General features: G+C 54.8%; 12 protein-coding genes across 12 annotated transcripts; 6 read left to right on the top strand and 6 right to left on the bottom strand.

Annotated features, from left to right (window-relative positions):
• Positions 1–1,108: 1,108 nt before the first annotated feature.
• Positions 1,109–1,778, bottom strand: SETTUDRAFT_105487 (uncharacterized protein; the record flags this gene model as incomplete). The annotated part of the gene is made up of 3 exons (XM_008025080.1): positions 1,109–1,494; positions 1,589–1,679; positions 1,746–1,778. 3 exons carry the CDS (start codon positions 1,776–1,778, stop codon positions 1,109–1,111), a joined length of 510 nt encoding a protein of 169 aa, XP_008023271.1.
• Positions 1,779–2,363: 585 nt separating this feature from the next.
• Positions 2,364–3,258, bottom strand: SETTUDRAFT_26738 (uncharacterized protein; the record flags this gene model as incomplete). The annotated part of the gene is made up of 4 exons (XM_008024709.1): positions 2,364–2,935; positions 3,012–3,067; positions 3,123–3,135; positions 3,192–3,258. The coding sequence occupies 4 exons, from the start codon at positions 3,256–3,258 to the stop codon at positions 2,364–2,366; spliced, it is 708 nt and encodes a 235-aa protein (XP_008022900.1).
• A 242-nt stretch (positions 3,259–3,500) lies between these two features.
• Positions 3,501–4,443, bottom strand: SETTUDRAFT_167965 (uncharacterized protein). The gene is made up of 4 exons (XM_008025079.1): positions 4,407–4,443; positions 4,276–4,321; positions 3,914–4,188; positions 3,501–3,851 (listed from the first exon to the last, which is right to left on the bottom strand). Exons 1-4 carry the CDS (start codon positions 4,410–4,412, stop codon positions 3,606–3,608), a joined length of 573 nt encoding a protein of 190 aa, XP_008023270.1. The 5' UTR covers positions 4,413–4,443; the 3' UTR covers positions 3,501–3,605.
• A 320-nt stretch (positions 4,444–4,763) lies between these two features.
• On the top strand, positions 4,764–6,367 carry SETTUDRAFT_46318 (uncharacterized protein; the record flags this gene model as incomplete). The annotated part of the gene is made up of 3 exons (XM_008024763.1): positions 4,764–4,897; positions 4,947–5,034; positions 5,080–6,367. The coding sequence occupies 3 exons, from the start codon at positions 4,764–4,766 to the stop codon at positions 6,037–6,039; spliced, it is 1,182 nt and encodes a 393-aa protein (XP_008022954.1). The 3' UTR covers positions 6,040–6,367.
• A 150-nt stretch (positions 6,368–6,517) lies between these two features.
• Positions 6,518–7,931, top strand: SETTUDRAFT_148052 (uncharacterized protein; the record flags this gene model as incomplete). Its single annotated transcript, XM_008025078.1, has 2 exons — positions 6,518–6,682; positions 6,737–7,931. 2 exons carry the CDS (start codon positions 6,518–6,520, stop codon positions 7,745–7,747), a joined length of 1,176 nt encoding a protein of 391 aa, XP_008023269.1. The 3' UTR covers positions 7,748–7,931.
• A 398-nt stretch (positions 7,932–8,329) lies between these two features.
• On the top strand, positions 8,330–8,665 carry SETTUDRAFT_38009 (uncharacterized protein; the record flags this gene model as incomplete). Its single annotated transcript, XM_008024745.1, has 1 exon — positions 8,330–8,665. One exon carries the CDS (start codon positions 8,330–8,332, stop codon positions 8,663–8,665), a length of 336 nt encoding a protein of 111 aa, XP_008022936.1.
• Positions 8,666–8,910: 245 nt separating this feature from the next.
• On the bottom strand, positions 8,911–11,048 carry SETTUDRAFT_167964 (uncharacterized protein). Its single transcript, XM_008025077.1, has one exon. It carries the CDS (start codon positions 10,990–10,992, stop codon positions 9,277–9,279), a length of 1,716 nt encoding a protein of 571 aa, XP_008023268.1. The 5' UTR covers positions 10,993–11,048; the 3' UTR covers positions 8,911–9,276.
• A 400-nt stretch (positions 11,049–11,448) lies between these two features.
• SETTUDRAFT_26733 (uncharacterized protein) lies at positions 11,449–11,713 on the top strand (the record flags this gene model as incomplete). The annotated part of the gene is made up of 2 exons (XM_008024708.1): positions 11,449–11,580; positions 11,648–11,713. The coding sequence occupies 2 exons, from the start codon at positions 11,449–11,451 to the stop codon at positions 11,711–11,713; spliced, it is 198 nt and encodes a 65-aa protein (XP_008022899.1).
• A 303-nt stretch (positions 11,714–12,016) lies between these two features.
• On the bottom strand, positions 12,017–13,247 carry SETTUDRAFT_159872 (uncharacterized protein; the record flags this gene model as incomplete). Its single annotated transcript, XM_008025076.1, has 3 exons — positions 12,017–12,674; positions 12,789–13,176; positions 13,232–13,247. 3 exons carry the CDS (start codon positions 13,245–13,247, stop codon positions 12,017–12,019), a joined length of 1,062 nt encoding a protein of 353 aa, XP_008023267.1.
• Positions 13,248–15,106: 1,859 nt separating this feature from the next.
• SETTUDRAFT_128298 (uncharacterized protein) lies at positions 15,107–16,816 on the top strand. The gene is made up of 3 exons (XM_008025075.1): positions 15,107–15,257; positions 15,312–16,654; positions 16,706–16,816. The coding sequence occupies exons 1-3, from the start codon at positions 15,112–15,114 to the stop codon at positions 16,801–16,803; spliced, it is 1,587 nt and encodes a 528-aa protein (XP_008023266.1). The 5' UTR covers positions 15,107–15,111; the 3' UTR covers positions 16,804–16,816.
• Positions 16,817–17,175: 359 nt separating this feature from the next.
• On the top strand, positions 17,176–18,786 carry SETTUDRAFT_105677 (uncharacterized protein; the record flags this gene model as incomplete). Its single annotated transcript, XM_008025074.1, has 3 exons — positions 17,176–17,697; positions 17,803–18,382; positions 18,449–18,786. Coding segments are annotated over 3 exons (1,440 nt in total), but the record flags the coding sequence as incomplete, so codon positions are not given.
• An 879-nt stretch (positions 18,787–19,665) lies between these two features.
• SETTUDRAFT_167962 (uncharacterized protein) lies at positions 19,666–22,693 on the bottom strand. The gene has a single exon (XM_008025073.1). The coding sequence runs from the start codon at positions 22,642–22,644 to the stop codon at positions 19,957–19,959; it is 2,688 nt and encodes an 895-aa protein (XP_008023264.1). The 5' UTR covers positions 22,645–22,693; the 3' UTR covers positions 19,666–19,956.
• Positions 22,694–22,797: the final 104 nt, after the last annotated feature.

Genomic DNA, 22,797 nt, shown 5'->3' with positions numbered 1-22,797 from the left:
TACTTGGCGAAGTTGTAACATCGTTACAATTTCTACGCGTTATATAGTGTAGGTTAAGATAGCTTAGGGGCTACCTAGCTTGCCTAAAACATAACACTAGCGCTTTATACTAGATAGGTATTATCTAGCTACTTAGTAAGTTATAAAAAAAGAGCTAAGTTATTTAATTATAGTGCTAACTCTATAGAGTTTAGATGCTGCGCCCCTAATGCAGACCCTGGCTTTGAGGTGGGTGAGATAGCTATTGGTGGTGGGTTGTTTAACCATTGCCCTATTCTGGGTGTCCAGGCGACTCCAAATTATGTACCAGGACGGGATGTTTTCCTTAGCTTTCCCTTCCACTGTTGCTCAGTGGAGGCACTGAATGTGGGTTGATCACTATGTCCAAGCGCGAATGTGTTGGTACTAACATAGATGTATTATCATGCAGTTGTTTACCCGCCCAATTTTGTCTTTGAGAATGCGCATACAGCGTCTCGCTATGACTGTTGAAAATCTTCAAGCGGTGGAATGTAGTATTATTAACCGAAAATATGGACACGTGCGCATATCTCGTACATAAGTACTCCGGATTTCAGGTCATCCTCAATCTTAAGCTCTACATTACACCCATTCTCGCCCCTGTTGTCATATATACAATATTTTCTACCATATAATTTCGAAGTGCCAGGTACTAGCCGTTTCCATCTGGGGTTTCAATAGAAACACCTTGCGTGATGGATGTATTGCTTTTTCTCACGGTGTCCGCAAAAGCATGTAAGACATAATGCCCACCGCTCGCGTTCAAAGGCAGTAGACATCACGGTTTTCAAAGACTTAGACAAAGAGAGAAAGATGCGTGCAATGAAGGAGAGTGTAATTAGATTGCGACTACACTGTCGGCCTATACGGTCTTTGTGTTGTGCGCGCATTGCTAGAACAAATCACCGATCAGGTGCAGAAAGTGCCAGTCATCCATGGCGAGAAAGGGTATTCAGCACTCGAGACGCAGACCCAACAATGACCTTGCCACTGTCTAGAGACATCTGAGGAAAATAATGTTTGGGATCCGTGCTAATGCAACGCATTCCACCGACAGATGGAGATGCTCAACCAGGACAGCAAACCCTTAGATATCCTCATCAGTCACGTCCTCGCCACCACTGGGGCCCTCCTCGGAAGGCTCAGCCTTGACCTTTTTGCTCTTGGGAAAATCATCTTCCTCGATATCGTCATCTCCAGAATCCTTCTCCTTGGAAGAAGCCTTCTTCGGGGCGCTTGACTTGCGCTTGCGAGGAGCCGGCGTAGGAGACAACGGCTCCTCTCCATCATCACCATCTTCTTCTTTCTTGGCACGCGGTGTAGCCTTGTTTCTGGACCGGGGCGTCTTCTGCGTCGCAGAGGCAGGTTTGGCGGGCGTGCCGGTAGCAGAAGAAGTCGGGTTCGTGGCTCCGCCGGCAGTGTTCTTCTTCTTCCATGAGTACAAGCGATTCTCGACAGCCTTAGGGGTGCATTCTAGCGATCATACTTTAGCGATGAATATCAAGGAGTAGTAAATGAAAGTATGGATGCAGCTGTTTTGCCAAATATGGAGAGAATGAGTACGTACCGATTCCAATGTCAACGACACGCTGGGAAATCTTGGCGCAGAGTTCCTTGCCAAAACTGACATTGCACTCCTCAAAGACGCCGCGGAGGACCTGGAAGATTGGTTAGTCGCTGCGATGGTGGGTGCAGGTGTCGAAGTAATGGCAAGATGTACTTACAATCGCGTCCAGCTCGGGAGTCCACTTGGGCATCTTGGCGATCGTTGATGTCTGGAAATCTGTTGACTCAGTTACTACCGGCGATGTGAAATATGGTAGTGGGTTCACTTACTGATGTGTGTTCAGGTGCTTTTGGTAGTCAAAGTCTACACTACTGTGTGGGTAGAGAGTGCGGCAAAAGGCGACCCAAAGGCTTGATCAAAGAGCGAGTAGGGAGTAAAAGGAACAAGTAAAAGGCTGCAGCAAGGGAAGTATTTATACAACTACACTAAGAGTGGGGAGAGTGGCGCAAGGCAGAAGTCGCCGTGGTGAAAGTGAGTCCACCGCACGGTGAGGGTTCAAGGCCTTGCTCTCACCCTCACCATCCCTTATCTTGTATTCATTTCAACCCTTCACTAACGCAGCGGGTTCGCCATTCCTATGCGCTGGGTCCAGTTGGGCCGAAGTGATAGAGCAAAAGCTTATCATAATAGAATAAAGGTCGGCAACGTCTTACAGCATACAGTCGGGAATGCAAGCATGTTGACTGTGAATGATGGTCGAATATTACCCTTTTTCCCCTCAATCCTCTGCTATTGAATCCCTGGCTTGGTATCGCTTTCAGACTAGCATGCTTTATCATGTCTGATTTTCCACATCTCCGGACCCTTTATCGTCCCTAGGGCCATCCTCTCCACCCTCCTTTCCACCTTGCTCTGATTCACTCCTCCCATGAGCAACGAATGCTGGACCAGGGGTCCGCTTCTTCTTCTGCCATGCCCGCCACATCTCCAACAACTCATTCCTATTCGCCTTGTTCTTAACATAGATGTACAGCTCCTGGGGAACAGGACACAAGTCAAGAATGTAATCCTCTTGCTCTTTCTCTTCTTCAGTCATGCTTGCCCTGCTTGCGAGGGTCTCCACCTCACGAACAAAGTACTTTGCCCAACTGATTTCCCATTGGAAGATCCGTTCCCTCCGCCAAGGCTTACGTTCCTTGGTGCCAGCTTCAGTTCCAGGCGGCGAGTCGATAGCCTCAGTTTTGTACTCATCTAGAACCGATTTGCAAATAGCAAGGAGGGGAATGTTGGCGGGGTTCTGTTTGGCGCACAGAAGCCAGGCCTTGCGGAGCCGGTGTACAACGTCTTCGTACGCGACCTGGGGGTGAAGACCACAGGGCGGAAGATCTTTGCTGAATAGCGGGGGCACTGGGTGGTCAGCATGCTGCCAGTGATGTTATGGAGCAAAATATATGAGATCCCAACGACAGGAGAGTAGACGTACTGTATGGTAGTAAGGCGAGCAGCTCCTCCGGAGGCATCAAGCTGGCTTCGCTAGTCCTGCTGTCTTGTTTAGATGTAGTAATGGCACACCTGTTTTTTGTACAATCCGCACCGGTCTGAGACACCTTTCTCAAAACGTCAGTCTTCACAGTGTTCACGTCGCCAGACGGACTCGACATACCCTGCGTAGTTGACAATGGCGCCGCCGCCGCGGAGTTGAGATCAAGTAGCGACGGTGTCCAGGACATGGGTAGTAATAGACTTTTGAATGATGATACTCGTATGTTGGAAAAGCTGAAGCATGGGTCAAAGTGCTGCGGCGCGAATATAACGGAAAGTGAGAAGACTGTCCAGTGGCTGTTTGCGGCTGCCTGATCAGATACGCGGCCACAAAGACGCAGAGTTAGTGCGTGATGCAAACCAAGAACTTTGAAGAGAGACTGTATAGTTTGGCACATGGCAGGAACACACTGACAAATTTCAAAGTGGGGCCCAAGTGCTTGACCACGTCAGAATCAATCCATGACCCTATGACTGCAAAAGCATGGAGATTGTAGATTCACTAGAACTCATAGCGCAACTGTGCCTCGAAGGTCTACAAAGCCTTGCCCATAAACTTCCTCTTGGTGTAGCTTAGCCACCACTTGCTCGGAGTGTTGGTCTCGTCTGCATATACCCTGTTCAGTAACCGTGTTGCCAGCTCCTGGCGCATCTGCATAATGTACTGTCGCAGCACTTCGGCAGAGTTCCTGTCTGGGGGCGGTTCGAAAGCCTGGTTGAGCGGAAATCCTGCGTCGCCAGGGATAGCAAAGTTGGTGTCGAGGGCCGAGTTCATGACGGCCTGCTCATGGAATCAGCCTCCTGTATATCTCCCATGCATGCGAAACCAAGACTGGCACATACCTTCTCAGCCTCTCGCCGGCTCATGCTTGGCTTGATCTTGCCCAGTACCTCGCTCACGTAGAGAATGCCATAGATGAGCACACGGTCCGCAGGGCCCTTGATTTCAAAGTTGCGGAAGAATGTGTTGGCGCGGAAGAGGGCCAGGACCTCGTCTAGGGGGTCGTACGAGTCGTGCGAGGCATCGATGGTGAGCTCGGTGACGTCTGCTGGCAGGGCGGGCAATTGGACGGCAGGGCCACGGGTGCGTGTGCGGAGAGGGAGGAGGGCAAAGTTGCCTGTGGTGGCACTCAGTCAGTCAGCCGTGCAGGCGGGCAGGCGGGCAGGCAAGGCGCATCTGCCAGCCGAGAGGGAGGCAGCGGTACCAATCAATTGCTGGTTGGGCTCATCGAGGAAGACGGAGTGGTAGGCCTGGCGGGGTATCAGCGGGCAATCTTGTGCGGTTGGACATGTGCAGGGAATGGCGGCACTGCGCTGCTGGTGCATTCGGACGTACGGGCATCTTGATATCTGTGTGCTTGCCCGCAAATGGCTGTGGTGGGCGTCGTGTGCTGGAGCTCGGCGGAGGTGACGGGGGAGCTCCGCTGGCCGACTCTGCGGTGACGAGGCGGGGGGGTGACTAAGCCGCCGCCGCCGCCAATCAACGCGTCTCTGCGCGCGGCGCGTCTGCTGTACGGCCGCCGCTTTCTTGCCGTAGTAACAGTAGCATAGCAGCACAGCAGCAGCAGCAACATCCTCCTCCTCCTCCTCCTCCCCCTCGTCGACACTGCAACATCCGCCTGCCTTGCCCGCCCCAGCCCAGCCCCATCGTCTTCGCAAGCATCTGGCACTGCTGCACAGCCAGGCCCTCGCCATGTCGGACATGGAGGATGAGATGGACGTGGATGCGCCTGCCGTAGACCAGTCCATCAGCTTTGGCGGAGACGCCAAGAAGGGCAAGCGCAGCGCTGCCAATCTGCCTGTAGAGGCCCAGGACTCGCTGCCATGGTAGGCACCCGGCTGTGCCGTCACCGAGTCGCCGCTAAAGCTTGCACAGGGTAGAGAAGTACAGGCCGTCCTCGCTCGACGATGTCGAGGGCCACAAAGACATCATAGCAACCATCAACAAGTTTGTCGACTCCAATGTATGCTCTTTGCCCCTGGTGGCGTGCCTGCGCTGACGTCGGCAGCGACTGCCGCATCTCCTCCTCTATGGCCCTCCCGGAACCGGAAAGACGTCGACGGTCCTGGCGCTCGCGCGGCGCATATACGGCAGCAAAAACATGCGGCAGATGGTCTTGGAGCTCAACGCATCAGACGACCGAGGCATCGACGTGGTCAGAGAGCAGATCAAGACGTTCAGCAGCACCAAGCAGATCTTCTCGGCCGCGCCCAAAGCTGGCGACTCGGCGCTCGCCACGTTCAAACTCATTGTGCTCGACGAAGCCGACGCCATGACTTCGACGGCCCAGATGGCGCTGAGACGCATCATGGAAAAGTACACGGCAAACACACGCTTCTGCATCATTGCAAACTACACACACAAGCTCTCGCCCGCCCTTCTCTCGCGTTGCACGAGGTTTCGGTTTTCGCCCCTCAAGGACCACGACATCAGACATCTAGTCGACAAGGTGATTGACGAGGAGAAGGTCAACATCACGCACGAGGCCACGGATTCGCTCGTCACGCTCAGCAAAGGAGACATGCGGCGAGCACTGAACGTCCTCCAGGCCTGCCACGCCTCCAGCACACCACTGCAGCCACCAGGCAAGCCCGCAGTAGACGCTGCTTCGATTGTGCGTGACCAAATCACGCAGACGACCATCTACGACTGCATAGCAGCCCCGCACCCCTCGGACATCAAGTACATGATCGACACGCTGCTGTCCAAGAACGACATGACGGAATGTCTGCGCACCATCAACAATCTGAAGACACTCAAGGGCCTGGCGCTTGCAGACATGCTGACAGCTATCAGTGAAGAGCTCGTGACGAACCATGTGCCACCCCAAGTCATGGTGACTTGGATGTCGGGCCTGGCAGATATCGAGTATAGGTTAAGCGGAGGCGGCAGCGAGGCGATCCAGACGGGTGCAGCAATCGGTGTGGTGCGGACGGGGGTAGAGCTTCTGGAGAAGGGCAAGCAGTGACGGCTGCAAGCGCAGTGCGATGCTTGTCGCTACACTCAGCAAGAGCGATGCCACCTGCAAGATGATGGCCTCCAATTGTCGCGGTGGCAGCGCGGCCAAGGCAATGGCCGTCGCGGGTTGGGGACATGCATCTGCAGCGGTGAACGGACCACGGCGTGGTGGGGCAACCGTATCAAAACACAGAGTCTCCCCGGGCTGATAGGACAGGAGCCGCGTTCGGCGCTAACCACGCTAGTCAGCTGCACGCGACCCTAACGCGCCTTCGGACTGACGTACCGTCGATGTACATACTCCAAACAACACCACATCAACAAACCACAGCGTTGCATCTCCCTCCTCCACCTTGACTCGATTGCACTCTGCATTGTTTTCTGACACCGCTATCCGCCTAGACATCATTTTGACCCAGCACCATACCCCTCCAACCGTCTTAACATGCCTGTCAATGTAGGTCATCATGAAGAGCCGGACCGGGCGCATGGCTGAAGAAGAGCAGAGAGGCAAAGGTACGGCAAGGCGGCGTCCGAGCACGCGCCGAGACTTCGATCCCATACCTCTGCCAGTGCCAAAGGATGTCGCAACGCTGCAGGAGCGACGACTCATGAGTGGCAAACCCAAAAGACCAGCCAGATGGCGAGGGCCCGTAAGTCGCATCGCTTCACCTCGACTTTGCGCGGCAGCACTAAGCATTGCGCAGCAGAACAATGCTGGCGCTCTTTCAACAACATGGCCAAAACACACGGCGCCGGCTGTGCAGTCGCATAGAGCAACACGATCAATTCGCGCAGATACACCCACCTCAGAGAGCCATCCGCCAAAGTCGCAGAATGTCGAGTTGAGATTTTCCTTCTCAGCGACACCAGATGAGTCACCCAGCCCGAGAGGCCGCGAGGAAACTGTCACCCGAAGCTTCTCCGGACTATGCATGACTGGCAGCGCAAATCGATCCGTGTCCGCAAATCCGCCTCAAACTAGAGCCTCTTCAGCCCAAGAACCACGCCGCCACTCTGAATCCATCCCCCAAGCACCTCAGTTGGAAAAACCAAAGAAAAAACGCGAAGGCTACGGTTTCAGCTACTCTGAAACCTTCATGTTCGATTCCGACGACTATCCCGACACAGAATGTGAATGGGAGCCAGACGAGCCTCCATCGCACCCAAAGGCAGACTCCCCAGCAGATGCCAATCCTTACCTAAACTGGGACAGAACAGAGCAAATTTCTCGCCCTGCATCCAGAGACTCAACAGCAACAGTTGAAGACCAGTCCTTCAACGACCTGGTTGTTCTCCGCGATGTCGGATCTTTTCATCTGGCGCGACCCCAGCGCATTCTGCCCTGTACACCCGCCACCCGTGAAGACACGCTTCGCCTCAAGGTGCAGGCCAAAACGCTCGTTTCCAAGTACGAAGAGTCAGCTGATATTCAAGCCCAGCTTTTGACCCGCTTGGAACGTATGATGTATCTTCAGCAGCAGCAGCAGCGACGAGCAAGTACACCCAGCGATACCAACGCAATGGCCACATGCGCGGAGAAGCTGCGCGATTTCCTGCTTAGAGTCAAGGAGGAGAGGGTCGAGACGGGCGAGCACAGTACTATTGTTGAGCACGAGCTTGAATGGGTCACATGGTTGGTACAAGCTAGCAAAACGGGTGTTATGCATGTTAGGACTGAGGGATGCACTTGTCGCCCAGATTGGGACCCAGAGTGATTGTTTAGGTTGATGAGCGAAGAAAAACCGTGTCACACGAGGAAGGAATAGGAATGGGCTGCTTGAACATATTTTGGCGCGCCGCCGGGTCTTGGATGTCACAGTGCCGCAGCGACATGGTATGCATTCGAGGACCCAGGTGGTCTTGACGAGAGAAGCTGTGGAAGAGAGAGAGAGAGAGTGTGTGTGTGTGTATGTGTGTGCGTACTTGCTGCCGTACGAGAAACATCTCTGGCTTCCAGATCAAGATGCCACGACAGGAGAGCTGCACGCTCCAGGTACAAAGGCTGGTGCAGGAAAAGACGGAGAACATCACTCAAATACAGGGCAGCACACCCCTGACGCCGCTAGACACAAAAACAAACAGCCAGGTTGCGCATTTGTTAGCTGCACTAGGTAGAACGTCATACCAGTGTAAACGCATACATGGCGCTACAAACTGTTCAATGAATTCACTCGAATACAACTCCAAAATTTCTCCCTTGCATTCGGGTTGCAACCATTTATCGATATTGTTTGCCTATCGTACCACCACGTGTGCTCCGCCTTGATCTGCATTCTATTTCACTACACAGCATACAAATGTCGCGGGTACTTGACCTGCCTTGTGCAATCTTGGTATCACTGACCAACTCAAGTAACCTTGTGCGAAGACAAAAACGAAAGAAGAAAAAAAGAGGATTTCATGCTTACTTATCAATTTCACCAATCCAACTCTCCCCTCTCAGTCTTTCCAATCCTGGACACAAACTCCCCCCCTTCTTACGAAAGAGAAACGAAGAAAAGAAGAAGAAGAAGAAGAAGAAGAAGAAGAAGAAGAAGAAGAAGAAGAAGAATTCATTGTTGGATCAAGTTGATAACAAGTGCCTCACGACGAACGATTCCAAAGACGGAAAGAAAGAAAGAAAAAAAGTCTAAAGTTTTCCGACATCACGAAAGAAAATAAAAAGGGGGGGGGGGCAGGAAAGGAACGGAGGATGGAACGACAAGAAACGCCACGAAGATGCTGTGACAAAGATTAAGAGAAAAACAGGTTGCAAACACGACGGGAATGATGAAGAGAGAGAGAGAGAGAGATAGAAACTTTACGTTTCAAATTCCATACTGTCGCGGCTCGTCCAGTCCAGTCTAGTCCAGTCCGGTCCAATCTCGTCCCTTGGTACATATGCGGCCCAGATGAACGATTGCAAGAAAAATGTGTGTATGGATGAATGGATGGATGGATGGATGTGTTGAAAGGATAATGCCGTACGTTTGACCAGAATCTCTCCACCATGACCACTTCATCCTCTTCCTATCAGTCATGCTTGTGTGTGTGTGTGTGTAAGTCGTCCTTGTGTTATCAGACGCGCAGCAATGTGGCCCTCCCTCCCTTGGTTCGGCCATATAAAAATACAAAACAATTCCCCCTCCGTCGAGCTGTTCGCAATCTCTTCCATTCACTCCCTTTTCACATATCAACTGTCTACTTGCGCTAAGAGCTCGAGATCCAAGACTGTTATCTGTTCCCACAAGAATGAGAGACATGGCTATCTTCTCCTATAAATATCAGTTGCGTCTCTCTCCCTGCCTGCGTCCCTGCCTCGATTGTCTCTCCGTTCGGGACTTCTCGACCGTGTGCGCCCGTCTCGTCTCTCTTGAGCAAAATTTCGGTTGTTGTTGCGGTCGCGGTAAGCCCGGTTGCGATCGGCGCGGTCATCAGTGTAGCCTTCACGTGAATTTCCAGAGTCGCGGGAGCCTCGGCGCGGACGGTCGTCTGGTTCCCGGGAGCGGCGGGGCCCTTCAGCTCCGTAACTGGGGATGTAGGTGTCGCCTGGAGGGACTGGTCCTCTGCGGCGGTCGGCACCGTCAGGGCCATAGCGTGGAACAGGTGGGAGAGGGTGTCGGCCGTCTGCGGGTGGAGCAGGGAGCCCATTGTGTCCTCCTCCTCCGCCGCCGCCGCCCCAGTTTGGCCGTCGCTCGCCTGGTGGTGGAGGCGGAGGCGGTCGGTGTTCGTATGGACGCCGGTCGTAGCCGCCACCTCTGCGGTCCACACCGGGTGGACCTCGGTCTTGCGGGCCGCCATATCTTCGGTCGCCATTCTGCCATGACTGTGGTGGCGGGCCTTGGCCTGTCCATTCGCCATTTGGACCTCCGCCAACCGTGCCGCCTTGTGGCGCTGGAGGAAGCGCTTGTCTCTGGCCGCGCGCGTTTCGCCGATCCAATTCGTGCGAGTCGGCAAAATGTGGAATGTCTTCTTCGCGCATGGGCAGCGGGTTCTCCCGGAAATAGGGGTGGTCGATAGCATCAAGGGCATTGATACGTTTCCGCCAGTCAAGCCTCATGAGATCCTTGATTAGCGACAGTCCAACCGGACTCAGTTCGCGGAATCTTTGTGCAATATTGCCCGTGCTTGGTGCGAAGTTGCGAACTGGCTCAGCTCCTGGCAGCTCGTTCCAGCCCGGCATGCTCACGTCGGTGGGAGAGCCGACCAGCTCGAAAATGATCTGCGCCTGATGTATGTCGCTCTGGCCTGTGAGGATGGGCTTCCGCTTGAACATTTCACCAAACACACAGCCCGCGCCCCACATGTCAATGGCCGGAGTGTATTTTCGGAGCTGCAGGAGCAACTCGGGCGGCCGGTACCACCTAGTGACGACGAGTGAAGTGTATTCGCGTTTCGCCTCGCCGTTGCCCCTGCCGCGCTGGGGTACGGGCTCGTCGTAGTGTCTCGCGAGACCAAAGTCGGCTATCTGTAAGCGTCCGCGGTTGTTAATGAGCAGGTTAGCTGCCTTCATGTCTCGGTGTAATATGTGGTTATCGTGGAGATATGCTAGGCCTTTGAAGAGTTGGAGCATGTAACACTTGATCTGCGATTCTTGGAACTTGACCTCGGGGTTGTCAAGCAGACCCGATAGATCGTGGTCCATGTAGGGCGTAACCATGTACAGTATTGCGCGTTTCCTGCCCTCGGTCTTGGGACGCTCTACCGCCATCTCCTCCAACTTGAGCACGTTTTGATGCGACAGCATCTTGAGGAGCTTGATTTCCCGCAGCGCCGTAATCGGAAAGCCGTCCTTTTCGTTGTGCATCAAAATCTTCTTGAGCGCAAAGACGCTGCCGGTCGAGCGCTGACGCGCCTTGTGGACTTCACCAAAAGTGCCCTCGCCCAGCTTCTGCATCATCTCGTACTCGCCGATTTTACTGCACCCCTTGAAGCGGCGCTGGGGTGCGCGCGACGGCGTCGCATCCGCCGGCGTCGCCATGGCGGCAGTTGTGCTGGCGATAATGGCTGCCCGGTGGTTCGGAAGTACGTATTGTATTCCGGGCTTAGTGGGCCGGGCGCAACGACACGCCGCGAGGGTTGGTGCGATGTCTCGTGCTGGGTCGGCGTGGCAGGCGCTATATCTCTGGTCGCGATGGCGGGCGCGAGGGCGGGCGCGAGGGCTCGGCACCGGGGCTGGAGGGCGCGGTGGAGAATGGGGCAAGTCGTGATTGTGGCGGGCGAAGGAGTCGAGGACGCGATGGACGGTTGATGGGCACGATCTTGGCAACGCAACGCAAGGTTACTTAGCGCTGGCTGCGATCGACCTTAATCACACCTCACCCACCAAGAGCGCCGACGAGCCATTGCACCCCCGGAACCGCAGGTACGCGCCGTGCGACGCCCTTGGAAGCTGGCACCGCGACTGACACCCTGGCAGCCTCAATCAATCTACACAATGCAGCCCACGCTCCGCCGCATGGGGCCGCCCAAGTATGCGCCACACCCTAACCACCCCATCCACATCCACCCAGCCCGGCCGTTCTACCGGTTCATGGCCACGGGCCTCGGCGCGTCCATGTGGTTCTTCGTACGTCTGAGATGCGGCCTGCGCACGAGAGCGAGAGGGCGAGAGCGAGAGTTGCTGACACGGCTAGTTGATGTACCGCGCGAAGCAGGACGGCCCCGCGCTGCTGGGCTGGAAGCACCCGTGGGACCACTGAGCAACGCGCGTCGTGGGCGCGGGACAGTAGGGGACATGGCGATGAAATGGCGGAGACGACAAGAGGAACGGACCAAGTATATACGAGCGGGGATGCTGGATAGACACCAGGGCCATTAGCCGCATCGTCCCGTGCGGAACAGCGCCAAGAAGTCGACATGAATACAACCACGAGAGCATTCGCGTCAGACGCACACTGTCCTTCTCTTTTCAGGGCCTTGACGGCACCAGGCGTGATTTCAGGAGCTAGCTTGGCTAAATGCTTACTATGCGCGGTGCGGGCTATCGTACAACATAAGCCGGCTTAATGCGTGGCTGGCTTCTCAAAAAGGTAATGGCTTACGCCCCAGGTATCACCCCCGTCCCAGCGGAAGAGTTCAGAGCAAGCCAGATGGAAAACCTGCCATCGGTTCCACCATGTCAACGCATTCGCCTCTCCATACGTCTCTACGAGTCCTTTCCAGATAGTCTCCTTGTTCTTCACCATGGTAACAAGCCAGTCCTCGCACGTCTTGGAGTAGTTTATGCCCGACACCCACCACTGCTTCTTGACTCTCAAGTCGTCTTGGAAGAACAGCAGTAGATCGGCCGAAGGCATGGTACCTCCCGTGAAGAAGTGCTCCGTCATCCACCCGCCGTCAAAGTCGTAGGGCGTCGTGCAGTGCGCGAAGATGTGAACGAATAGCTTGCCCCCTGGTTTCAGCGCGTTGCTCACTTTGCGGAGCAGGAGTTGGTAGTTCTTCATGTGCTCGAAAAGCTCAATGGAAATGACGCGATCGAATGCTGACGGCTCGAACTCGTAGTCAACAACATCGCCCGTGATCACAGTCAGATTCTTGAAGCCCTTCATGCCAGCTACGCCGTCAATGTACTCCTTCTGCGTCCTCGAGTTGGAGAAGGCAGTGATTTTGGAGTTGGGAAAGACTTCGGCCATGTACAGCGATGCTGAGCCCCAGCCGCATCTACGTCATTGTTAAAATCCCGTCTCTTTGGACACTTGAATAACCGTTGGCGCGGCTTCTTGATGCACGTGACTCTGCGCCGTAAAAGCAAAAACATGGAGGAACAAGACTCACCCCAGATCCAGGATGCTCATCCCGTCCTTCAACTCGGCCCTCTCAACGTACAGCCTCATCATGGCAATCTCAGCCTGTGCCAGCGTCTCGCCGCCTTTCTCGTACAAACAAGAAGAGTACTTCATGCGTGGACCCAGCATGCCCTTTAGAACGCTCGTTCCTACCTCGTAATGCTGCTCGTTGGCAGTAGCCGTTTCAATGGCAATTGGACGCTCGCGGAGAAGCTTGACGTAGTTCATCTTGGATTCATAGCCCGCCTCCAGCGACGTGGTAGCTATGGATTGCAGGCGGTCGGCCAGCTGGCGCCTAATCCCCACGCGAATCACGGCGTGCGGGAGGTAGCCATTGTCGAGGAGTGGATTGATGATGGCATCCGAATTGACGAGATCTAGAGGTTGTTAGTTGGGTACTTGGGCGGCTGGCCACGGAATCAGAAGCTGTACTTGAGATGTAGTTCATGGTGGGCAACTGGGTGACTGTTGAAGCCCTGCAAGTGTCGCAAGTTTTGTCGACAGGAAAACAAAGCCGTTGGTTTAAGACACGTGAAGCTATCGCGACATTGGCGTTGTTGTTGAGCTCCGAATGCGTTTCGTAGTGCGCCCAATATAGCCTAGTGGGACACTTGATGACGTCAACGATTAGATGCAATAGTCCGTCTTGACAGAAACGCCCCGAGAATGGCCGTACAGAGAAAGACGGGTGGCATTGATGTGTTGAAAGAGATACAGCATGTCTGTATCTCCCGGTCGGCGGTCGGCCAATCAAAAAGTCGGCGGTTCCAGAAGGCAGGAATAGCGGCATGAGTGGCCAATGACCGGGTTGATGCAAGGCCAAGTGCATGGCATTAGGACCAGGGGGGAAAGCGGAAGTGTGGCCGTTGCAAGTATGTAGTGTTGGATGCATGTAATGTCATGATCGTCCAAATCGGCATCCCCGCCTTGTCTGGCGGGACTCTTGCGTGCATTCGGGCTACTCGGAGTTGACGATGGACAAAGTTCCAATGTATCGGGACAAGGAATCGGCTCACAACAGCGACCAGGGGCTGGTAGCTTACCGCTTTTCCTATACGACGATGGATGGTGCATATGTACTGTATATGTTCCGAGGGTGGGCTAGCACAGGATGCGGAGTGATATCGACAGGTAAGGGCCTTTGAATCGTTGAGACTGCCCACGTTAAAGATGGTTTGTATGACTTGAAAGATGCGTGGATACACTGGCTGGCTGTTGGTCGTTGTTGGGCCTGGTCCTCATCCATTGTCACGGTGCTTGGCGTAAAGGGTCTCTCATTAGACAGTTTTGGCGTGCATATGTGACTACAGATAGCAAGCCTGTCGCTGAAAGCTGGGGAAGAATACATGATTCCGGGGCCACGCTGATTGGAGACAACTAGACGATGGCCGGCATCGTCTAAGTAGGCGTATAGTGGCAAGAAACGCCCTAGCCGGCATGGCGGTCGGTATCAAAGGAAGAGTGCATTAGGAGCAGCCACCACCTTGGTGTACCTTTCTTCCCAAGCCATCGGAACGACGCCTTGTGCACAACCGAGACTTGGCGAACCTCATCTCCACCCACCCACACGACCTCTTCTGCTCCGCCAACGACGTGCCGCAGCCAACGGATCCCTCATACGCTTCACACTTGCAACCACGCCGGCCACAGTGCACACGCCCTGGTCAACCACACTCCAAAATGCGAAACACGGCCAACGGTTGTGGTGGCCAGACCTGTCGTGGTTGCAAGTGCGATACCAAAGAGGCCGCATACATACATGCGTGGCCCTAAACACAGCGAACGACGCGGCTACCTCGATGGACGCTGCGTAACCAGGCTTGCACCAGATGGATGGTTTCCGAATCCCGTCAAGGCTCCAGCAGACAATCAGCAGCTCGAATGCCTAGCTGGAAGTTGCACATGCCCCCGTGGCACGTGACGCGATATCAACTACTAATGTACAGTAGACGACCACGACTGCCGAGGGCGTGCATGTAGACGCACACGCACACGCACAATGCACCGAGCCGTCCCGACCACTTTTCTTTTGCGTTTAACCGGTTAGTAATTCTTAGCTGCAGCGTGGCGGCTGAGACCCCGGCAACGTCTGACGCCGATTACGGGCGCGAACTTTTGACTCAGGCCCGCTCCCCACTAAATCGCTCGAGAATTCGCTCATACTTCACAACCCCATATTTCTTCCCACGCTCCACGTCATTCGCACTCCACCACCGTCGTACACTCCTACGCCCGTGTCCGTCTACAACCCAGAAAGAAGCCCTGCGCAAACAATTGATCCGAGTGGAACCTGCGAAAGCTCTTACTCCAACATGTCGGCCTACACAAATGGACACACACACCAGTCGGAGCGGATAGCTCACACCGAAGAGAAGCACCTCCCAGGAGGATGGGTGGTCCTCAAGTTCGGCGGTACAAGCGTCGGCAAGTTTCCGGGGAATATAGCCGACATCGTCAAGTATGGCTCTCGTTTGACAGCCTAGGACCAGTCCCAAGTGCTAACCCTTCATAGAGCTGGCGTTGAGAAAAACCGTGCCGCTATAGTCTGCTCCGCGCGCAGCAACAACACAAAGCTCGAGGGAACTACCAACCGCCTACTTCGTGCCGCTCGAGCTGCCGAGAGACCCAACCACCGCGGCTATGACGAAATCGTCGAAGCCATCCGTGCCGACCACATCCAGGCGGGCCAGGATATCTTGAAGAACCCGGAAATTCTGGCTTCTTACACAGAAGAGGTCAATGCCGAGTGCGAGAGCCTGACCAAGATCTTGGAGGCCGCTCAGCACTTGGAGGAAGTCACCAGCCGTGTCGAGGACAAGATCATCAGCAAAGGCGAGAAACTAAGCTGTCGCTACATGGCCGCACTGCTCAACGACCGCGGCACACCCGCCCAATTTGTCGATCTTAGCGACATCATCAAGCCCAACGTGCCTATCAAGGGAGGACTCCAGGAAAAGTTTTACAAGGACCTGGCTGCAGACCTCGCCAAGGAAGTGGAAGCTTGTGGTGACAAGGTCCCGGTTATTACGGGCTTCTTTGGCAATGTTCCGGGTGGCCTCTTGACCTCTATTGGACGTGGCTACACGGATCTATGTGCTGCCTTGGTTGCCGTTGGTATTCAGGCGAATGAGCTCCAGGTCTGGAAAGAGGTGGATGGTATCTTCACTGCAGACCCGCGCAAAGTGCCCACGGCTGCACTGCTCGCGACCGTCACTCCTGCAGAAGCTGCCGAGTTGACATTCTACGGGTCCGAGGTCATTCATCCCTTCACCATGGAGCAGGTCATTCGCGCCCGCATTCCCATTCGCATTAAGAACGTCATGAATCCGCGCAACTCCGGAACAGTCATCTTCCCCGACAACATGAAAGATCTCGATAGCCGTGCACCTTTGCGCGATACAGCACTCTTCCGCACTCGCTCCTCGAGCCTCCTTACTCGGCTTGAGGGCCCTAAGCGACCCACGGCGGTGACGATCAAGCACAACATTGTCGTGCTCAACGTGCATAGCAACAAGCGCACACGTGCCCATGGTTTCTTGATGAAAATCTTCAACGTGCTCGACAACTGGCACCTGTCCGTTGATCTCATCTCTTCATCCGAGGTCCACGTTTCCATGGCCTTGCACTCTGAGTCAGCCCTTCTTAGCGGCGGAGGCGAATATGAATACAAGATCCAGTCCAAGGACCTTCAGGGCGCGGTCAATGATCTCAGCGCCCTTGGCGCCATCGACATCGTGCCTGACATGGCTATTGTGAGTTTGGTGGGAAAGCAGCTCAAGAACATGCTTGGTATCTCTGGTAGATTCTTCAGCGTCTTGGGCGAAAACAACATCAACATCGAAATGATCTCGCAAGGTATGTCACAGTGTATTTGCCTATTGTAACCAATTCGCTAATTCACCACAGGCGCCAGTGAGATTAACATATCTTGCGTCATTGACGAGCGCGAAGCTGATCGCGCTCTCAATGTTGTACATACCAACCTTTTCACTTTCTTAGACTAGACATCCCATCTGCATTAGTGGCGTTGGATACCACTTGGGCAAAAGTTCTCACATAAATCTTATGTCCTTTCACTTGTCTCACGTTCACATCGGTTTCACCTCAGTTTGCGCGTTTGCAAGTTGTGAAAATGCTCACGCGTAATAGCCTAACGCGTTGATGACCTAGTCACGATTGCGACTTCACCCTCACGCCACGTGGACTACCAATTTCTTAGATTTTATATCCGCTCCCAGAGCTGGCAGCTGCATTGGCAGTAAATTCCCCAAGCCGCCTTCCCGTAACTACACCCGCGCACTAAAATGACTGATCCAACCGATAAGAGCAGTGAAGACTGCGACCAACCGCATGCTGAACAGTGTGACGCAGACCCAATGGACGAAAAAGAAGAGAAAGAAATCTCCCCAGCTACAGGTGAAGAGATGAAAAAGCACGAGAAATGGGGACGCAAGGGTCTCACCAATGAGCAACAGGTCACATACTGGAAACAGGTGATATACTGGAATAAAGAACGATTTACAGAAGCCAAATGGAGAGAGGCTGTCCGTCGGATAGCGCGAGCTGCGAAAGAAAACAATGTTATTGTGTTTGGCTGGCATCCGCCGCCGCCTACACACTCGATCAACACATTGGGAGGACACCCGCTATTCCCATATGGCTCTTCCTCGCTCACATCGCTCACGAGCGCACACCCGCTACGACCAGCACATCTGCCGCGCATCGCTACATCATCAACAATCTCACGACCGCGCTGGGATGTCGTACAATCCGGCCCCGTCACCCCATTGTCCGCCACATTAGGCCCAACCAAGAATGCCTTTGCTGAAGGAGGATTCTGGGCATCGCTCTCGCCAAAGACACCCGCAACTGCGATTCCTGCAGCATCGACGCCCATCGTTGCCGTACCAGCCGAACCCTGGGCGCCAGACACACCCAGAGACGCCGAAGCCAAAATTGCATACGACGAAGTCAAGAAGGACATAAGAAATATGACTCTTCAGCTCTGCGCCAACCGGCTGGCACTCGATCGGCTGTCTCATAGCGAATACGATGTCATCCACCCGTCCATGGTGAAGCCGAAAGATGAGTTGTTGGCTGCAGAGCTGACTCTGGAATCCCGCCAGCTCGACCTCTCGAAGCATCTAGACCCAGACCTCCCCGCAAAGGTTGACCGATTTGCTGATGATGAAGCAACATGCGTCCGGTACTACAGCATTAAAACCGCAGAGGAACTGGAGGACATTGACACTTGGCTGCAATTCAACGAGAGCACAGGCGAGTTGACCAACGTCCTTGAAGCACAGCGCGATCTCTTCCGCATGAACCGTGATCGCCGCAAGACTAAAGACATCGGACTTAGCGAGCAAGCAGTGCAGCTAGCGTGGGCGGCAAAGATAGTCAGTGATACAGAGTACATTACTGCCAGCCGGGCAGAAGCCGAGAGTGTGGATAGCGATAGTGACGACGAAGGTTATGATTACAGTAACTTTGTGCGTAGTCTGCGCAGCAAGGCAAGTAGTATTCTCGGCGAAGATGTGGAACGGGAAGAGTACAGGGAGTCTGGCTCTGCGCGCTCGAGCGGTAGTACGACGGCGGGCATGTCCACTGACAACGACAACACCACGGCACAACCTCTGTCCTTCCAAGACTCGCCCATGTTACCAAGCTACCTGGCAACTCGCACGCTGCCCCTACGATCCCTCGACTCCAACACGCCCTCTTCCTCGTCGTCGACCTTCTTCCTCACACCCCCAGCTCCACCGCCCAAAAACAAAATCTCGTCTTCCCACCGCAAAAACCTCAGCATCATCACACACGCACACAGTTCGGCCGTCTCATCCACAGCCTCGGTAGCCAGCTCTGAGCCTCTCAGCCCCGAAGAGCGAGGCATGCGACACCAGGGCCCCAGCATGGACGATCTGAATACCTGGGCGGACGAGTTGAGGAAAATGGAGAGGAAGAGGACCGAGATGAGGCTGGTTGGTGGTAGTGCCTATTTTGCGCAGCATTCGAGAGCAAGTAGCAGCGCTGGTAGTGTCAACTCTGCGGTTGAAAAGGGAAAGGACAAGGAAAAGCAAATGGGAAAAGCAAATGGAGAGAGTGTAGATGGGACGTTGCATCCTGCCTTGCGCAATGTGGATACCATGGCCCGGAATACGACTTCCCGCAATGACGTCGACATGGTTGTTCTGAGGAGGGGGAGGAGAAGGACGAGTGCCGGAACGACGGCGTTGTGGCGATGTGAAGGCGCTGTTAGGCTTGAGCGGGATGGCGATGGCGCATTTGCGTGCTCTGATGAGGCGGGTGGAGCGGCCGAACATGTCGCAGTCGGAGATGCACAGGTCGAATTTGAGGGGGATACAGGAGAAGAAAAAGAAGAAGAAGGTGAGATCGAACAAGATGAGGACGAGGATGAAGGCCAGGTTACGCCTACACTTCCTCCGCGCTCCCTCCTTCGTCCTCGCCCTTCGTTTAGACTTTCGCCCCCGCTCCCGCCGCCTGGCGTATAGGCGATGCGGATCTCGCTACTTGGGCTTCAGCGCGTGGAGGTGTTTGGATGAGGAGAAGGCGGAGTCGGCGAAGAGGAATCGCAGAGGGAGGAGTAACGGTATTGAATGGAGACAAAGGAAACAAGGGAGATGATGATATGCTTTGGGCTTCGAGATGGGTGGCATTGCTTTGTATGGATGGATGCGCGAGTCTATTGGCCTTGTGGGATTGAATCATGGCAGGATGAGGCTGATGATGCACTCATGTCTCTAGCGAGAGGATGGATAATTCGACTGATTGCAAATGCACACATACTTGTAGGAATAGGAAAGATTACTTCTCTCCATGTGCACGCAACAAGCGTTGATTGTCATGTAAAACGGATAGTAATTTCTATTCAGTGTATAGAATGAAGCAATCTTGACTAAACGCAAACCCATTCACAGCAGAACCACCAGATTCCAACACGATGCGTCCAATAAGTTTGACGCGAGGATAAGATAAAAAGAGGGTATATTGACCCAAACGCCCCGTTTGCAACCCTAAAGACTAACAGACGACGCACCGATGGCACGGTGCATCATATGTCTCCCTAAACGCCCCGTGGGGCCATGTCAGTATGCCATGTACAAAATACATAGTTTGGAAAGGGATCGAGTGCACATCTACATGACAACGCACTTGTCCTTTTGCTCGGCCCCATTCGGCCCCGCTGCCCCGTTGGTGTCTCCACTTGGTCTTCCACCAGGCCGGCCGGGGGCATTGTTCGGCTGGCCCATTGGGCGCCCAGGTCGGCCCATCATGGAGCCTGGGGGAGGTGGAAGACCACCAGTGGTACTCTGGTATGGATGCATTGGCGCCTGGGGGCTTGCAGGATGGCCTGCCGGAGGATTGTATCGTGGTGCTGTCGATGCTTCCTCATATGTTGGCGGGGGCGCAGGCTCGGCATTCGGGCGGTGACCGGTGATGTTGTTGCGGCGTGGGGGGATGACTGGAGGTTGGACGGTCTGAGACGAACGGCGGTCGTCAGGTTGTGGCGCCTGACTGTTTCTGGCGCGCTGCTCATCTTCACGTCTTTGCCTGTCCTCTTCTTCCTCTTGCAGCTGTAGCGCTAGCGCAAGATCATGATCCTCTTGCTCAGCTCTGCTGAGGCCACTGGGTGAAGTGGTCTCATCTTGTGCACCAGCGCCAGCTCCACCTGATGGCTGTTGGTTGCCTCGACGCCCTTGTACTGTGGTCCATCCTTGGTTATCGTCAACGTCAACCAAGCTGTCGGACTGTCGATCCTGCAGTCCTGTTGATGAATTGCTGTTGTCGACGGAGCGGAAGTCGCCTGAGAAAAGTTGACTTCCCTGCCCATTGACATCGGTGAGTGACTCCCACACAATCTCATCATGAGAAGAGTATCCTTGATCAGTGACAAGAGTCACAAGCTGGCCGTTGCGAGGGTTCTTGCAGAGCGTAGAGAAGTGGTCATTTCTGAAGAGAATAGCGACTTGGCCAGGCTGAATGTTTTCTCTGATAACCGTTAAACCGTGGTCCGTTAGTTGTGTGGGCCACCTCATCAGGAACTCCTTAATGGCATGTATGTCGGTAAACAGTTGTTGTTCCTCTTCATTCAACGAATCACCTGCATTCAGCTTTGCATTGAGCTCCTCTTCCTGGAACTGGACAAGCTGCGATGCTTCATATGAAGGAGCCACACGGTTGAAGGCGACAAAGGCATCTGTACCAGCTTCTGGCAACCATCCGTGCATCAAAGGAATGTTGAAGGTCCGATAAAACTTCATATCCCGGGTGTTTTCAAAAGCTCCAGCTCGGTTGGTAAGTGTACTATGGCTGGCGGCAGATTCTGTGTCTGGGACAAACATGGGGTTGACGTTGAGGCCAGTGTGTAAAGCAAGGAGGAACTTGTAGAGCTCGCTGACATCCGGCAATTCCTGAGCGGCATCACCTCGTCTTCCTGACATGAGCTCTTCGAAGACAGCATCTAGCAACAGTCCCAGGCTGACTGTTTCGCGCGTGCGTAGTGTTTCGACCAAGGCAGTCTCAAGTTTTGCGGGGGTAGAGAGAACAAGCGCATTCACCAGAGCGAGCAATGGACATGGTCCATTCAGGTTCTGGGTGAGAATAGGCGAGACACGCATTCCCTGAGTGCTGGGGTCGAGCCAGCGAACGTGCTTTATCTGATAGTGCTCTTTTCTCTGTCGGTTCATTGCACTGTCGGGCGACTCCAGGGCTGGTGCAACGGAAGAGCCAACACCGGTGTCAATGGGTCTTGGAGGCATAGCAGGGGCAATCTCTTCATGTGATCTTCTCGGTGGTAACGCTGGCGCCGGCTCTTCCAAGGTTGGGGGTGTCTGCGCAGGAGTGTATTGAGGTGCCGGCGGCGTTAGCCGGACAGGGTGGATATTCTCTGAAACATTTGAGGGGGGTGTTGCGTTGGAGGCTGCGTCGCTAGCACTGGCATTGGCATTGGCATTGGCTTCGGGGGCAGACCAGGGCGTGTGATGGCTGCGTCCTTGTTCGGACCCAGACTCCCAAGGGTTTACGTCGATCAGGGTATTGGCATGGTCGGATTGCGGAGTGGGCGCCTTGACAGCAATGGCGGGCGGCTCGTAGGTGGGGGCGGGCGGCTGGGCGGGCGGCGCATGGTCGTCGAGGATGAGGCTGCGCATCTCGTGGGAAGGTGTAGTTGGCGTGCGGAAGGCTGGCAGCTCGATTGGAGCAGGAGCATCGTACTTTTGCGCGGTGCTTGGCGCATCGCCCCAGATGGATGCGCTGCTCTCGCCGCCCATGTGGCTTTGGCCGGTGGTCTGCATCTTCAAGTACGGGTTGTTAGTCTGTAGCGGCATGGATGCGTTGGACTGCTCCGAGACGGTGCTGGCCGCGCCATACGAGGCAGGGGTGGCGCCGGTATGCATGGGCGATATGTTCTCCATGGACCTCTTGATGGGCACACCGGGCGGCGGGCCTGGTCGCAAGGCTTCCGGGAGGCCGTCGATGATGTGCGATGTCTTGGGCACAGGCGGTCTCTTGCCCCCCGCAGGCTTCAAGGCAGCAGGGACCTGGTGCGGGTCGACGTCGTCGAAGTCGTCGTCGGTCTGGTTCCACTCGTCGTCGCTGAGGTCTGAATCGTCGTCATGTCCAGGCTTGGGCGGCGCCGTGGCTTCTGGCGTCTTGATGTTGAAGGCGGCCGACTTGGAGCCATGTGGCGGGTGCACGGCGCTGTCCGACGTCGAGGGGAGCACGGGGATGTAGTCCTCGGCCGGCGATGTTGGATATGGCGGGTTTGCTTTGGAGAGGGGCGCTGGCACGAGGCCGTCGTTCTCGCCCGACTTGCGAAGCACCATGGCTGGCCTGGTGGCGCGTCGAGGAGGGGGGTGGTGGTGGTGGGATAGCAGGGGGGCGAGCAGCTCTCAGAAAGTGTTGCGCGTCGCGGAGAGCGGGCTGCGGATGCGCGACGGGTCAGAAGGGGGAGGGAAGGATAGATGGGGGATGCGAGG

The sequence above is a fragment of the Exserohilum turcica genome, assembly GCF_000359705.1.
Source record: "Exserohilum turcica Et28A unplaced genomic scaffold SETTUscaffold_13, whole genome shotgun sequence".
Lineage (NCBI taxonomy): Eukaryota > Fungi > Ascomycota > Dothideomycetes > Pleosporales > Pleosporaceae > Exserohilum > Exserohilum turcicum.
This window is presented reverse-complemented; position numbering and strand designations above follow the sequence as displayed.

Bases quoted from the DNA above. Each gene is read 5' to 3' on its own strand.
- SETTUDRAFT_167965 (XM_008025079.1), bottom strand. The intron at 4,189-4,275 runs GTACCGCTGCCT...GTGCCACCACAG, and splicing joins GCCCAACCAGCAATTGATTG to GCAACTTTGCCCTCCTCCCT. The intron at 3,852-3,913 runs GTATGTGCCAGT...TTCCATGAGCAG, and splicing joins GCCGGCGAGAGGCTGAGAAG to GCCGTCATGAACTCGGCCCT.
- SETTUDRAFT_167964 (XM_008025077.1), bottom strand. From the start codon at position 10,992: ATGGCGACGCCGGCGGATGCGACGCCGTCGCGCGCACCCCAGCGCCGC.
- SETTUDRAFT_128298 (XM_008025075.1), top strand. From the start codon at position 15,112: ATGTCGGCCTACACAAATGGACACACACACCAGTCGGAGCGGATAGCT. The intron at 15,258-15,311 runs GTATGGCTCTCG...AACCCTTCATAG, and splicing joins AATATAGCCGACATCGTCAA to AGCTGGCGTTGAGAAAAACC. The intron at 16,655-16,705 runs GTATGTCACAGT...AATTCACCACAG, and splicing joins CATCGAAATGATCTCGCAAG to GCGCCAGTGAGATTAACATA.
- SETTUDRAFT_167962 (XM_008025073.1), bottom strand. From the start codon at position 22,644: ATGGTGCTTCGCAAGTCGGGCGAGAACGACGGCCTCGTGCCAGCGCCC.